Source organism: Ylistrum balloti, unplaced genomic scaffold (assembly GCF_031769215.1).
Source record: "Ylistrum balloti isolate Yb309-2 unplaced genomic scaffold, AGI_CSIRO_Ybal_v1 Utg369710, whole genome shotgun sequence".
In the NCBI taxonomy this organism is placed as follows: Eukaryota; Metazoa; Mollusca; class Bivalvia; order Pectinida; family Pectinidae; genus Ylistrum; species Ylistrum balloti.
The window spans coordinates 121,696-138,473 of NW_026781936.1; the positions used below are offsets into that span (position 1 = coordinate 121,696).

Genomic DNA, 16,778 nt, shown 5'->3' on the forward strand with positions numbered 1-16,778 from the left:
ACATGGTCCTTTTCACTTTATACGTTTTCTCCGTGTTAATCTTTCTTTTGTTAATGTTTTGCCCTAGTTTAATTAAATTTAAGTATGGGTTATAATTTTACTTACGTGTTGGTATTTTCTTGTTATTTCTTTTAATCTAGACCAATCGAAATAATGTCAAGTTTTCAAAAAATAGTAACAGGTTAAGAACAACGTCACTAGCAGCTATATTAACGAGCATCAAATACAACAACACATGGTACAAGAAAACAGATGGTACAGAAGAAAACTCATTCTATGTTCATCTAATGAACTTATGTTGATCATTAAAGTCGCTGACTAGAACAAGTGATCTCATTAAATAGTTTTGATATTTTTGTTGGAGAACTTCATTATTCACCGGAATATCTTTTCCCTTTAGTTTAAAACTAAATTTATTTTCAATTTGATGTTTTTGCTTGAGAACTTCAGAAATTCACCCGAATACATTCTACCATTATTGTCAAACTTTTATCTTCTATATACAAAACTATCGTTATTTCAACGTTTTAATACTAATTAGGAAGCTGTTTTAGCTTAATTTAATGGAAGGTAATTACAAATAGATAAATAATTTGTCTGTACGATACACATATAACGCTTAAGTAAGTAAAAGGACTTTTTCTATTATTTTCTTCGTTTAATTGAATTTGAAATAAAAATTAACCAGTGATATGACAATGACATCTTACCTATACTCTACCTACATTCAACAAAAGATAAGAATATTGTAATTCATATCAAGATTTAAAGAATGGTAATGCTATAGTCTATATATACATTTAACATTTTCTAAGTAATGAAGTGTTGTGCTAACATATATTCAAAATTTGACATAAGGATGTCGAATGTTGTTTTATAAAATGATGGAGAAATCATTTATACATAAAATATCTTAAATATGTTACGAAAATCTTTAACAAGGAATACAGCAATGCTAGATGTCTGTATTTTGTCACTCGTCCACTGATAAACAATACACTAACAATACTATAGATAAACAAGAAAACTATACATATGCAAATGACATATCCAACGACAACTAGCTATGAAATCTACTGCTATTATAAAGATATTTACATGAATAAAAGAACAATAAAACAAATAAGGATTTGTCTTTTAATTTGAAGATATATATCATGACGAATGACAAAGCTTGTCTGGAAAATCTTTCGGAACTACTTATTTTTTATTGATTTGTTTTTATTTTTTTGATAAAATTTAATTCGCTTTTATGACATGACCTCCCTGATATGATATCCTAGGAACTGCTCGGTAGTTTGGGTAGGCATTACATTTTTGGCTGTTAACATCTTTGCCGTGTTTGGTGGGAAAATTGTTTTCAGGCCGAGAGATTTTCTTTTTATTTTTGACTTGTTTATTTATATGTACGTTATGCTGTCTTTAAATATATCTGTTTTATATATATATATATATTAATCTTGCATGTCAAAAAACCCCTGGAAATCAAATAACCTAGATTCACTTGCAGATAAATATGTAGAATATGACACGTTAACGCAAAATAAATTTGTATAAAAAAAATCGAAAATCGTATTTGATATGTTCAGTGTCATGTAATATACTAGTGGTCCCAGTCCCGTTGTTCATGCCACAGTTCTCTTTTTGAGAGTATCACATTATAATCAACTTGACTTTACCTTGTTTTGATGTTAAGTAACATCAATGAAACTGAAGACTCTCACTCTTTCGCCACATCTAGTCTATCATCGTTGAAAATTTTCTGGTCCACACTGTTATTTCTTTTAGGTTTTTATTCTTGTTGTTTAAAATTATCTGAATATGACGAAATTATCCATTTCTATTTTCCTGTTTCAGTATGATGTGCTACACTACTCCTGTCTGATTTGTGTACATGATAACAATTCCGTATCATAGAACATAACACTACACACCGAAGTAGACAAAAACAGTTTTTTATTTTGAATTAAATAACGAAGGATTATCTGCTCAGGGATATTGTTATCGAGAAAAACAATTCCGAGAAACATATCATTGTTATAACGATCAGATAGAAAATATTAATAACATTTAACACCAGAAGATATTTTCTCCAGATTTTTTTTATGATTTTTAAATAGGATGACGTCGTAGATTCCTTTTATAGCTAACTAATTTGTATGAAATCATTGCAAAAGAAAAATAAGAAGTCGTAAAAGGAAATATCTATATTGACCTCCGTATTTATTGATGAAACAACGATAAGAAGAACTAAATGAGACATAACGTGACCGTTTTTTCTTATATTGTATGTAGAGCATCTCACATATATATCGATATAATATGGAATTTATTGAACGAGATCAATAATTTGAAACGTCACGAGTCTTTATCAAATAATAATTGACTCATTTTTTTTTTTTTTTTTTTGGAAAATTCAGAGGAAGCTCTTAATTTGGTCTCCTTATAAACATATTATTTCTACACAGACTACTGAAACTACTATGTGACATTATTAAGACGCGACTCATTCATGACGTCACATAAATATTTTTAAACACGTGCCTTACGATATTTATGACATGGTCTCATGACATGACACAACAGACCAATTAAATGATAACTTTCTATTAAAAAACGTAACACTGTTTATATGGTTACAACAATAATTGTATAATTTATTTATTGGAAAACAAATATTTTGGTTCTATATCATCACAAATAGTTTAATGAAATAATTCAATACTACAGTACTCTGACGATGCTAAGGCTGATGTTCATAAAATACTCAATAGAAAAAAGGACCTTTAATTTCATGTTAATCAGAGCGAGCAGCTTTCGATGAATCATAACTGATTAATAGTTAAATAAAAATGCTACCCCTGTAGCACTTTCTTCTTGCAAAAAACAACTATCAAGAACATTTTATTTCTTAATAAACGTGGATGTTGTTCATTGATTCATAGTACAGACAATGCAAACCTTTACGATGACATTTTTTGCTTTTTACAAATCGACGTCATCCCGTTATAAGCATTATATCATTGACATTTAACCCATGAATCAACAGTAAATTTATGATGTTACGTTGTCAGACTAGCATGTTAAACACAGCACTGAGGTCAAACAGTCACATCGATGCAACAGAATTACAAGTTAACTGTCATATGCCGCGCACAAACAATTAACCCGCGTGCAAATGTTCTTCCGCGTCAGCTACTATAAAGAGACCTCCATCACAGGAGAGCGGTACAATTCCAGCATATCCGAATCCCTCTAGACAAAGGTAAGGCAATATTTTACACAGTAGCTCGTAACGAAGGTTGTCTCTAAATTAATAATATAATAATATATACAGAAACTGGTTAAAGCAATATGATCGCCATTAATTATAATATAAAACAAATTGTTAAACGTCTTGAACAATACTTGCAAGAAAAGTAATTATAAGTGTTATCAAAATTGTGCATGAAAACGTTATTAACGAAGAAGCTAAAAATGACATAAATACATAATTGTATACAACAGCACAATTCATATTTATAGAACCTGTCTCAATTGTCGATTTCGGGTTTATTGCAATAGTAAAACAAATGATTTCAACAGTATTTCCATACAAAAGGCATGGTATGACAGCCCCTCTAATTAAAACAAAATGACCGAATTCGACATAGAATTGATTGTTGATAATTTTGCGTGCATCACGTACGTTTCCCTCATTGATGTCGATAGCTAATATAAACTTATATTTGATGACTATGGAAGGTGCAGATTGAGAAACGATTTTGAAAATGAAAAAAATATCACTGTCATGGCCTCATTTGAAAATATGCTGTTTGTTATCAAGTTATAAATGTTTGTGTTCGATGCTAGTTGTTATGCCTGGTAGATTCAGTGTTATATACCTGGTTCTCATTTTGAGAACGTGCCATTTACGTACTTAGAATAACCCAGAGTTACATGGCTCTTGTAACTATAACAGAAAATATGAACTCTTTTGGATCACCTGGTCTGATTCCTCTGGGTTTTTAATGGCCTCTGTGTAAAAATTGCCATGACACATTTCCCCATTTGTTTCACAGTCTTTCACTTATTATCTGAAGTTTCTAAGTATTTTCTTGATGTATCTATGCTCGAATAGTCATAGATATCAGCTTACAAACATATCACAATCACAACCTAAAACATGATTTGGATGATTTCAGAAAATGATGTTTCTTCTTGCCGTGGTTCTTGCCTGCTATGTCGCCCAGCCAGGAATGGGCACCAACTGGGGTAAGATATATGGAGATCGACATCATCATAGTTTTTTTGCTTACAATGTTTCACTCTCACTAATGGTTGTTAAAAACACTACAGCAAACTGACAAAAAGCTTGTAACTACACATTGGGCGACAAAGTAATGGACAAGTTATTTCTTATTTCTAAGGGCGCTTAAAACGTGACTAGTTACATATCAAATTAGCTTTTTCACTTAGGTATATATAGATGATTAGATATACATCGGGACATGAAGCCATCCAGATACAAACCTACACATGATTAATTAACTTTATTCAGACATCTTACATGTTAATCATTTTCTTGTAGTTATAACTCAAAAGGAGACGAGTTTTAGGATTAACTGAAACGAGATAGAAAGATAATAAGTAAAAGGATTGACTCAAATTATTTAGACGATGATAAGGAAAGGATTGACTCAAATGAGTAAGAAAGATAATAAGTAAAAGGATTGACTCAAATTATTTAGATGATAATAAGGAAAAGGATTGATCCAAATTATTTTGATAAGGGAAGGATTGACTCAAATGAGTAAGAAAGATAATAAGTAAAAGGATTGACTCAAATTATTTAGATGATAATAAGGAAAAGGATTGATCCAAATTATTTAGACGATGATAAGGAAAGGATTGACTCAAATGAGTAAGAAAGATTATAAGAAAAATGATTGACTCAAATAAGTTAGAAAGATAATAAGGAAAAGAAGTAACTCAAATGAGTTAAATAATAATAAGGAAAAGGGGTAACTCAAATGAGTTAAAAAGATCATAAGGAAAAGAAAAGATTATCATTTGCTCATATTCCAGCAATAGTTTTAAATCATTTTGATTTTCACGACATGTGTTTCGGATATATATACATTTAGCTGTGAACATCATCAAAGGGTCTTAAAAGAAAGAAACAGCAGTATGGTAATGTTTTGTCTATTTCTAGGAATATGCGATATATCATAATATCTTACTATTTATTTTAATTCTATAGAAGAATTGATGTTTAAGAACTTGAGTACATGGTAGGTGCATTCATTGATGCTTATTCAAGTCTATGACATAAATCTAATGCGTTACTTTTAACAAACATGATTTTCTAATTATTACGGGGAGTATATATGTTGTATTTGTTGACGTTGAATAAGAATTCATTCGTCTACAACTAATTAGTTTTTTTAACTTCCAACGATTTATCTATTTATTTTGTTGTTTGTTTGTTATTTCTATGTTTATTGCATTTTGATTTTATTCCCATTTCTCGTATATTTGTTTGTTTTATACGAAAACATGCCATTGACTCTGTCACCATACACATACCGAGTTGTAAGACTCGCTTTCTGTATTTTATACAGGAGCAGGATCCAGCATGTACGGGGGCGGAGCGGGAATGTCATCATTTAGCACGAGTCCATGGTATGGCTCTAACTGGTACAACAGACGCAGCTCAAGTACTACACCATGGCAAATGCCCATAAGTGCTAGATCCTTGTATTATAAACGGCACTCACTATCAGTCGGAACTCCAATAGTATCCACCTACTATACAACCTCGTATCCATCTTTTACAGGAGGCATGAGTGGTATGGGAGGTATGGGTGGTATGGGAGGAATGACCACCATGGGAGGTATGGGTTCAATGGGCACTACAGGAGGCATGGGTGCCATGGGAGGTATGGGTTCAATGGGCGCAACAGGAGGCATGGGTGCCATGGGAGGCATGGGAACTATGGGTTCAATGGCAGGAGGTAGTTCAATGGGCGCAACAGGAGGCATGACCACTATGGGAGGCATGGGTTCAATGGGCGCAACAGGAGGCATGGGTACCATGGGAGGCATGGGTTCAATGGGCGCAGCAGGAGGCATGGGTGCCATGGGAGGTATGGGTTCAATGGGCACTATGGGTGGCATGGGAGCTATGGGTGGTATGGGTGGTATGGGAGGCGGAAAATTCATGGGAGGCATGGGAGGCATGGGAGGTATGACTTCTATGGGAGCAACAGGTGGTATGGGTGGTATGGGTGGAATGGGTGGAATGGGCGGAATGGGAGGTATGGGAGGTATGGGTGCAACTGGTGGCATGACTTCTATGGGAGGTATGGGTGCAACTGGTGGCATGACTTCTATGGGAGGTATGGGTACAACTGGTGGCATGACTTCTATGGGAGGTATGGGTGGAATGGGTGGTATGGGTGGAATGGGAGGTATGGGTGGAATGGGAGGTATGGGTGGAATGGGTGCAACTGGTGGCATGACTTCCATGGGAGGTATGGGTGCAACTGGCGGCATGACTTCCATGGGAGGTATGGGATCAATGGGCGGCATGGGCTCAGCTGGACCCGCATTTACAACCAGTGTAAAAAAGAGAGGTAAGACATGTTCTCTTGTCATGATAGCATGGTTCACTGAAATTTACATTTAACAAGTAATATAGTATTTACATAGCTCTTCGATTTAGAAAAAATAATGTTGATTTCACAATAATCCGTTTACATTTCAGGTTCCTATTAAGACTACGACAGCTGCGGATCACAGACAACGAAACCTAGATGAATATTACAAACGTTGCATTATATATACATCCTTTGTAAACAAACTTGTGTGTGTTTTATGTACCAGTTAAATTATTAAATATTACGGTTATGCCAAACAGAATGTGTTATCTTTTTATTTATATGTAATTCATTCAAAGATGACAATGACAGAAAAAGGACATTTCGGGAAATCAAAAAGAGAACAAAATGTAAACAAAAATTTGAATCTAAGATGTTTCTCATCAAGCTGTTTACATGAAGTTTGTTTAAATATGCATAATATTTAAATAAATAACTACTTATACATTAAAGTTAAGGGTCTGTGAATGTACTTTTTCACATTTCTGCCCTACATCCAGGTTGATATTCTCGGAGTTTCTTGTATTATCTTATTTTATTCTACTGATATTTGATACTCAGTTTGATGAATCAGTGTGCCTGTTCACCTCCCGATCTCAACAACGTTTTCGACTAGGTTTTTTTTGTATTTTCTCGGTAATCTACAAAGGTCAATATGTCAGGCTTTTAGCATTACTGACGAGTCCTAGAAGGACGAAACAGATGTATGATGTAACATCACTGACGAGTCCTAGAAGGACGAAACAGATGTATGATGTAATATCATTGACGTGTCCAAGAAGGACGAAACAGCTGTATGATGTAATATCATTGACGTGTCCAAGAAGGACGAAACAGCTGTATGATGTGTCCAAGAAGGACGAAACAGCTTTATGATGTAATATCATTGACGTGTCCAAGAAGGACGAAACAGCTGGATGATGTGTCCAAGAAGGACGAAACAGCTGTATGATGTAATATCATTGACGTGTCCAAGAAGGACGAAACAGCTGGATGATGTGTCCAAGAAGGACGAAACAGCTGGATGATGTAATATCATTGACGTGTCCAAGAAGGACGAAACAGCTGGATGATGTGTCCAAGAAGGACGAAACAGCTGGATGATGTGTCCAAGAAGGACGAATGACGCAGCTGAATTCATTATCTGGCTCTATTGTATTTAATTCTGAATTGTATCTTATATAATATTTTCTGTTTCTACAACCTATCACTGATGATGTTTACAAGTTGCATTTGATATCATAAGGGTTTGTTCCCAATATCACAACGTCCGTGATAAATATTGAAAATCGACAGAAAAAAATAAATACACAAAAATAGAAATGTCTTATGGTCGTAATCATGGTCCTTATTGGGAAATCAAGCACTGTCTTGGGCGATATAAAAATAATGATAAAAAGTATCGACATATCAAAAGAATCTTGTATAATTTAAAATTTGAGGAACTTAGGGAACGATATTATCAACAATAAGATTAACATAGAAGACCCCTGCAAAAGAAATGGAAAGCTCAGGTGTTCCGTAGGACAAGCGTTTTCTGCTTCATCGACGACACCCACAATGAAAATTATCTTAATGTAAATCAATATGAAGTTAGATGTGTTCGATGATTTCTTAGTAGAACAGCTCTCATTTTGAGAGCTTGACTTTTATTGATTTGAACCTAATGACATAGTAGGTGTCGGTAGTAAACATCATCTTGGACATCAGGTGTTATTTTCCTTTTTTCAAGAGTCGTTAAGTATCATATTTTGTTGGGGTTTTTTTGTATTTTGTTTTTCTTGTAATTTTTCTACGATAAGGCATTTTATAATTTGTTACGCAAATTAAAAGACACTGAACTATTTGATTGACATAAAAGTGAGTTTTACTTGAATTGTAAAAGGTTATATGGGGTAAATACTTCAAAAGTAATCTTATATCAAATCATGTCACATTCTTTTCACTTTTGTGATATTTCCTTGTATAATTCTAACAACTTAAGTACTAATAAGTTGAAATAATTACTGGGTTTGAACAGAACCGTCTTTGTAACTCAAAACCGATATCGACGAAGGTAATATATAAAACACAAGGAGATAAAAGACAAACTGCAAGGAAAATCTGTCCGACATGTTTCATATCTTACATCTGGCGCTTTGAAAGCATTGAAGCAGGCTGTATTTTGCATAAAAGCATCATCATTGTCTAGTAATACATAGCAAATCACAGTCTCGCGTTACTTCTTCCCCTCGCCAAACAGTCATGACGATATATTCATAGACCCAAATTGTTATAATCGAATAAATTCTGAAAAGAAATAAATGAATTAATAAATAGAGAAATGAATGAATAGAATAAGAAAAAATCATTCCTTAAAAGGCACAAACATGAAGTATTGAAAATCGATATTGATTCATTGATCATATATGTTAACGAACAAACAACGCTTGTGAGATATTTTTGCTCTTTTACAAGTCGGAGGATACAAGATGAATTAAACAGTTGACAATTTAATGAAGAATTAGGTTTTTGTCCTTGTGTCCTGTGATTAGAAAACCTAGATTAATTTAGACATTACATCATTTTCAGTAGCACCATCACGCGACGAATGCGACAAAGTGACACCTGGCTCCAGATGTAGAACTAAGAGAGTTGTTTCCCTTGCTACGTATAAAAGAAATAAAATTTCGATATCGTAAAAAGACTATGATATATTTCTCCGTTTTTATCTGTCATGTTTGTGTTTTGTGGAACCCCTTTACTAAATGTTAATTGACAGGCTGAAAGGACTAATGACGTGATATTAACAAACGTTCTATGAGTATACAACACATATGTTACATATAAAACAGCCTTTTTCAGGAAGTGGACAGGTAATTAGTCTGACCAGAATGTCGTTGTGCTTGGTACGAATATCTATATTAACTAATCCTGTTGTCGGTTCCTGTCTTTCGTATCCACATTACTTATTCACGTTCAAATCCCGAGGCAAAATATTGAAGGTATTTATCAATATGACAAATTTACCGAATGGACACCGTTCAACAAATATTTTCTAATGGATTCTGTCAAAAATTCCTCTTTGTCACAATGGTATTCCATATATCACATTATTAGTTTTCATTTGTCATAAAACAGTTGTTCACATTTCGTGTATATTAGTCAGTAAAGACACTCACGACTGAAAAAAAATCAGAAATTCATTCTAAAAAATTGTAAATAAAGATGCTTAATCAATTTTTGTTTGTTTGTTTTGTTTTTGTTTACCTTTTTTTAAAAAGACTAATCTGTTTTTTTTTTTTTTTTTAGTTTGTTTTAAACTTATAACTTCATTCAATAAAATAAAGTACCATAGCAACATTTCTACGTAATTTCTATTATCACGACTAAAACTTCATTTCGATATGAAATATTTCGTCAAGGAATATTGTGATATCACCATATCGTACCTAACTGATATGTGGTATCAGTGTGGTAATTACATCATATTGATCAATCAATCAGTCCCTAATATCAACAAATCTACGCCCACGTGAATTAGTAAACATGCAAATATATTTTCTCAAAGCTAGTTAAATGTACTGTGATATAGGAAAACTATATTGAAAAATACCATGATATGTGAAAAACCATATTTTAAAAGTACCATGATATGAGAAAGACCATATCAAAAAAGAACCATGATATGTCAAAATTCATATAAAAAAGTACCGTAATATGTGAAAACTATATTTAAAAAGTACCAATATATGTGAAAAACCATATTAAAAATCTCATAAAAAAGGAGCTACCGCTGTGCTTATGAAATATACATCGCTGAACTATTGAACTGTGAACGAATGATATGTACCTCGGGTCATATGGTAAACATCAATGATTCTATATCCATGTTTTCTGGAAATTGAAACCGTTTAGAGGGTATAACACAAACAATCACATGACGTCATTATACTCTCAAAAGAAATCAACAATGTCCTGTTTATATTATTGAAATATAAACACAAAATTCAGTGGAACTTTCTCATATTTGTATATCTCAACATGGCTTAAACATTTTTATCATCTGCTTTTAATTCATAAATGGAAAGAAGATTTTGAAAATCCTATACCACTTATTATGATTTATACTCGATCAGAAGATATTTATTCGCGTCCTTAGATAATTTTTTTCTTTATTACAGCTATGGTTGGTACCATATGTCTACCACTATCACAGATCACAGGTCACAAAAGAAGTTTCTAGACTGGAAAGAAAAGTTGACGTTTTTTTAGATAAAGCATTGGGTCCTTTTCAGTGTTTGAGAAGATTAATATCATTTTATATCTGATATCAGTAATAGTTTATTCCTCCAGTCAAGTTTAGAATTTATACAAACAAATAAGAAAACTTTGTGCTTAATTTCCAATTGTGTTGATCGGAAGCACATGTACAACCCTCTTTTCACAAAGTTATCACCATAGTTTATAAATTTTCCCACTTTCCATTTTGCATTGTAACATCAAAGAAAGATTTCAGTTAAAATATTTTTACTTGAATTTGTAAGCTTGTGATGAAAATATTAATTTTAGGAATATCAAGAAATCTTAGTCTTACGGTAAATAGATCCGTGTTACATTTTTTATTCATATTGAAGTGGTGAGGTTTTGAAGCTAGCTTCGACATCCATCTCACTAAATAAAACTTTAAGTTGTAATGTTGAAAAAAAACACCTGTTTGCTACAAAGAATAATTTGTAATCTCTGCGGTCACGTGGTAAAAGGTACAACAAATCACATCTAGTTCTAAAAATAAAAAGCACAAATTTCCCCTTTTAAGAACGTAAAGAGTCATATCGTAATGGTTGGTGTTTATTTCTTTGCAGAGTTGGTGGGCAATGTAAGAGCAAATTGAAATCAACGCCCTTCCCTCTATCTGTACTAATAAATATACACAATTGCTTCAGTCTTCAGGGGTTATCAGAGATTGTTAGTGTGAAATTCCAACAATAGGGGAAATATCAAAACGCCATGAAAGCGTGTACACAGGAGACCTATACATTGCTAGACCATGACATGTTGAAAAAAAATGTATTCTTGTGTATGTAGAAGTCACAAGTTCTATTAATAGATTTCTACGAAATTAGATTTAAAACATTTAAGAGACGTCAATCTCTGTCACGGAAAAGCTTACGAGGTAGTTATGTCGTGTTACTTTTACATATTTAACATGCACGTAGGAGTTTGTTTTTTTATATTGCTGTTCGTCACCACTAAATCTTGTTGATTGTTTCGTGCACTATGTAGTTACCTAAAACAGAAAGAAAACTGGAATGAATCATAAAAGATGTTTTAGAATCAATTGTTTAAAGTTTACCTCTGTAAATCATTTGACTGTCATGATATCAGATCATCATTGTAAATGTTATATGATGTGGGCATGCTGCCTTGTTCAACATGCCTACGGGGTCGAAAGGTTACAAAACAAAAGTCACAGACATGCTTTAAATGTTTTTTTTTCTGTATTAGGTATAACATAAAAGTACACACGAAAAAGTCTCTTCCTTGTCTGTACATATAAATATCTGATCATATGCCTTTTAATCAGATCCCTGTCAGAACTTTGTCGGACGTACAGGTAAGAGTTAGATATAACATGTCATTTATACTCTCTTCTTAAAAGTTATTGAATATATAAACATTTTATCAATATTTGTTATTTTCCCATTCGTTTACTGAACGCGGTTAATCGGTCACGATAACGCGCCAAAACAACTTTCGCGAAAAAGACTCTATTGAATGCTATTTTAAACTGTTTATTTAATTTTGTCATTATTCGCGACGATTAACTTTCTTGCATTTGTTTCCAGTGCACGACTCGCGCAAATCTATCGCACGTGAAAGGAAACTGGTTAATGGTTCATATTAAAATTTCTTGTCTTCCTAATCTACAAAATTGCGATTGACAAATTTTATGTAATTTTTTCTCTTTCCAAGAGAGCGAGATATTTTTCTTACTGTCTTCCGTTATTTTTTACATACAATTGCATACGTTGAATGAGCTATCGTGAGGAACGAGGGAGTTATCGGGAGGGATGAATGAGTTAGCGGGCGGGATGAGGGAGTTAGCGGGCGGGATGAGAGAGTTAGCGGGCGGGATGAGGGAGTTAGCGGCCGGTATGAGGGAGTTATCGGGAGGGATGAGAGAGTTAGCGGGCGGGATGAGGGATTTAGCAGGCGGGATGAGGGAGTCATCGGGAGGAATGAGGGAGTTAGCGGGAGGGATGAGGGAGTTAACGGGAGGGATGAGGGAGTTAGCGGGCGGGATGAGGGAGTTATCGGGAGGGATGAGAGAGTTAGCGGGCGGGATAAGGGAGTTAGCGGGCGGTATGAGGGAGTTAGCGGGAGGGATGAGAGAGTTAGCGGGAGGGATGAGGGAGTTAGGGGGCGGGATGAGGGAGTTATCGGGAGGGATGAGGGAGTTAGTGGGCAGTGTTGCAAAGTTTGAATCCTATGAATGATTAACGATCTCGTTGGAGAGTTAATTTTGTGTCGACCCAGATTTGGAAATAGTACACCAATTGTTTAGTTGTAGACCATATTTATGACTTCTGAAAGATAAAATTTGAACGACATGATTACGCATGTAAATTCCCGTGTTCAAGGAGCGATATCAGAGAGTACGTATTGTTTTTAAAGAATGCTTAGAGAATTGCGACTACATAATTCAGGTGGTTTTGTTCACCACTATATCGTAAACTGATTAATGGGGAAAAAGGCATTATGAGTAATTATCTAAAATTAGAATAAAGAAATATTAGACTTTGGGCGATATTCTTTTATGCCATATTTTAGGACCTTCCAATAAGAATTTCAGTTTTTATCAAACAAAATCAAACAGAATTTATATTCTAGATTATCAGTCGAACCTCGTATAACTCAAAAATTACACAAAACATTCGAACTCACTTAAATGGAACACTAGGTTATCTCGCAGTTTCTTCGTGGTCACGCCGAGTTCGAGGTAACGAGGTTCGAGTGTACAATAATACGTCTATAAAATCGTTCACATAATGCTTTAACGTATATATATATATATGTTATTTGATAGGTAAATGAGAACTTGTGCTTTGATATCTACTGACTATTTATTGTAATATTTCTTTTGTCGATTGTTTATGAAATATTGTGTTTTCATTTTTGTATTTTAGAAAATGGGGCGCCATCTAGCGCTGACGTTTCTCTTCTGCTATGCAGTATGTGTTGGCGTAGTTAGAGGTAAGACTGACGTCAGCTGTACGTTTCACGACGCCCTTACACACGACCCCGACGTTGTATCCGTTAAGAGAGTGTTATACAATATTCTCTGAGTTTAATTAATGACAACATATATATTTTAATTTTCACAATTGCGAATCACAATTAGGACATCATAACCACTTAAGTCATTAGTTTGATTATTTGGTTTATCGCCCCGTAAAAATGTCAGGGTCAGTTTGCGGCGGAGTAACTTCGTAGTTGCTGGTAGCTATCTCACTGAATACCTCACGGAAGACACGTCGCGTGCCATCCAAAGAATTAGGGTTAATTATCTTGCCTAAGAAGACAACTATATCAGCACAGACCAATTAGTTTCAAGGATTAAATACAAACTATTAATGGTTCAGAGGTTGGAATCACGCAGCGCAGATATTCACCTGATGTTACGCAGGCCAACATCATAAACAATGAATCATTTGCCGGTTGTATTAATACCTTGATTTTTACTTGTTTTTATTAACCTCATGTTAATTTAAAAGCTATGAATATGAACTACCTAAAAGCCTTTGTCCAGAAGAAATTTCACGATAATTCATCTTAGGATGTGATTAAAAGTTACTGACCTGAATGGAATGTTGAAACCTGGCAACATTCCTTGAAATATTCGTCTTCCGTTACCCATTCCAACTTTCCTTCCACCGATTCCCGTCTCCCATCTCCCGACATCCGTTCCCCGACTCTCGTTTCCCGATCTCCCTTCCCCCGACTCTTGTCTCCCGATCCCCATCCCCCCGACTCTCGTCTCCCGACCTCCGTCCCCCGACTCTTGTCTCCCGACCTCCGTCCCCCGACTCTTGTCTCCCGACCCGCGTTCCCCGACTCTCGTTTCCCGATCTTCCTTCCCCCGACTCTTTTCTCCCGATCCCCATCCCCCCCGACTCTCGTCTCCCGACCTCCGTCCCCGACTCTTGTCTCCCGACCCGCGTTCCCCGACTCCCGTCTCCCGATCTCCATCCTTCCCGGCCTTTCTTTACTCTTTCGTCTCTTCCTATCTATGAACGCTTATTCCTGTAAAAGGTCAATAACGTTGGTTCACTTTAACTGAAATATTGACCTAAGTGTAAATCTAAGGATTTGCTCGATCATATCATCGATCTAGTGGTTTCTTCACTTTCACCTGGACATTCAATGATTACATCGTACATAGTGATAAAGAATAGTTATTTACGATGTGAATAGTGAATAAAACAAAGAACAATTCACCCCGAGATACTTGGAACGACAAGGAAAAGGCACCGATACCTCAGTGTAGTAATACTCCTGAACAGGAAAATCTTGTTCATGAGATTATAGCAAAATCGACAAAATATATAAATAAAGGAAAATCAATAAATAAAATAAAGCAATTTTTCAAAAAACTTCAGAATTTCTGAGTTAAATTCGTTTGTTCTGTAGGCGATGGGCCATCCGCGATGACCAGTATGATGTCAGGCACGGCCGGTACGTCTACGGGAGGTACTTCCGGTGTGATATTCCCTGCTACGTCTGCCACAGGAATGATGGCTAGTGGCGGAGGGGTATCGGGAAGCGAAATGATGTCAGCCACCGGAGGTGCAATGCCTAGTGCCGGGATGATTTCTGGCACTGGCGGAATGACGGGAGGCGGAGATTTCGGGATGATTAGTAGTACAGCTATACCTTTTTATGGTACCAGTGGGGGCATGTTTAGCGGAATGTGTTCAATGATTCCTGGGCGAAGCTGGTCCTTCTATGGCTCAACTGGTGGCATACCGACTTACGGAATGGGCGGTGGTATAATGGGTAGTGGAATGATGGGAGGTGGAGCAATGGGAAGTGGGATGATGGGAGGTGGAGCAATGGGAAGTGGGATGATGGGAGGTGGAGCAATGGGAAGTGGAATGATGGCAGGCGGAGCCATGGGCAGTGGAATGATGGCAGGCGGAGCCATGGGCAGTGGAATGGGAGGTGGAGCTATGGGAAGTGGAATGATGGGAGCTGGAGCAATGGGAAGTGGAATGATGGGAGGCGGAGCCATGGGAAGTGGGATGATGGGAGGCGGAGCCATGGGCAGTGGAATGATGGCTGGCGGAGCTATGGGCAGTGGTATGACGGCTGGTGGAGCTATGGGCAGTGGTATGAAGGCTGGTGGAGCTATGGGCAGTGGGATGATGGCTGGTGGAGCTATGGGAAGTGGTATGACGGCTGGCGGAGCCATGGGCAGTGGTATGATGGCAGGCGGAGCCATGGGCAGTGGAATGATGGCAGGCGGAGCCATGGGCAGTGGTATGACGGCTGGCGGAGCTATGGGTAGTGGAATGATGGCTGGCGCTGGGTCTGGTATGGGCATGGGAGCCGGGACTATGGGAGGAGGTGCCATGGGAGGAGCCATGGGAAGCGGTGGCATGTCTTTTGTCACCAGACGCAAATCAGGAAAAATAGGTAATTAATGTTGAAAGTTTTCATTGAACTCTGTTTCGTTTTGTTACATTCTTTACTTCTTGAAGAAGATATTGAGTTTTCATGTATAATAGCCGTATGTAAATATACCAAGAGGATTCGACATTTTTGCAAGAAAAAATCGATCAGTTTGCATTCAGTTTTTTTTCATTATTTATATTACAGGTTCCTATTAAAGTAAATGAAATGAGATTATGAGCTGCCAGAAGACGCCAGATGATAATGCACATTCGTTTCCATTTAATTTCAATCCAATTTTGTCATCATTTAATAAATTTTGCTACATCGTCGAATTTCGCCATTTTTTATGTTTCAGTTTACATGTAAGTGTATTTCAGAATCCAACTGTAATATGGGTTGGTTCCATGTAACTTCATATACAAATTTACGCATATATGCTTTTCATTTCATGAGACGTTGATAACAGTTTGAATACTGGCC

At 35.8% G+C, this 16,778-nt stretch overlaps 2 protein-coding genes across 2 annotated transcripts; both read left to right on the top strand.

The window, feature by feature from the left end:
* The first annotated feature begins 4,187 nt into the window (after positions 1-4,187).
* On the top strand, positions 4,188-7,041 carry LOC132565272 (WAG22 antigen-like). The gene is made up of 3 exons (XM_060229908.1): positions 4,188-4,254; positions 5,604-6,617; positions 6,941-7,041. The coding sequence occupies exons 1-3, from the start codon at positions 4,188-4,190 to the stop codon at positions 7,039-7,041; spliced, it is 1,182 nt and encodes a 393-aa protein (XP_060085891.1).
* An 8,290-nt stretch (positions 7,042-15,331) lies between these two features.
* Positions 15,332-16,327, top strand: LOC132565273 (uncharacterized). Its single transcript, XM_060229909.1, has one exon. The coding sequence runs from the start codon at positions 15,332-15,334 to the stop codon at positions 16,325-16,327; it is 996 nt and encodes a 331-aa protein (XP_060085892.1).
* Positions 16,328-16,778: the final 451 nt, after the last annotated feature.

What these genes read in the sequence shown, in the direction of transcription:
- LOC132565272 (XM_060229908.1), top strand. Translation starts at nt 4,188, where the DNA reads ATGATGTTTCTTCTTGCCGTGGTTCTTGCCTGCTATGTCGCCCAGCCA. An exon ending in AGGAATGGGCACCAACTGGG is followed by an intron (nt 4,255 to 5,603) that starts GTAAGATATATG and finishes TATTTTATACAG; the next exon opens with GAGCAGGATCCAGCATGTAC. An exon ending in AACCAGTGTAAAAAAGAGAG is followed by an intron (nt 6,618 to 6,940) that starts GTAAGACATGTT and finishes ATTCATTCAAAG; the next exon opens with ATGACAATGACAGAAAAAGG.
- LOC132565273 (XM_060229909.1), top strand. Translation starts at nt 15,332, where the DNA reads ATGACCAGTATGATGTCAGGCACGGCCGGTACGTCTACGGGAGGTACT.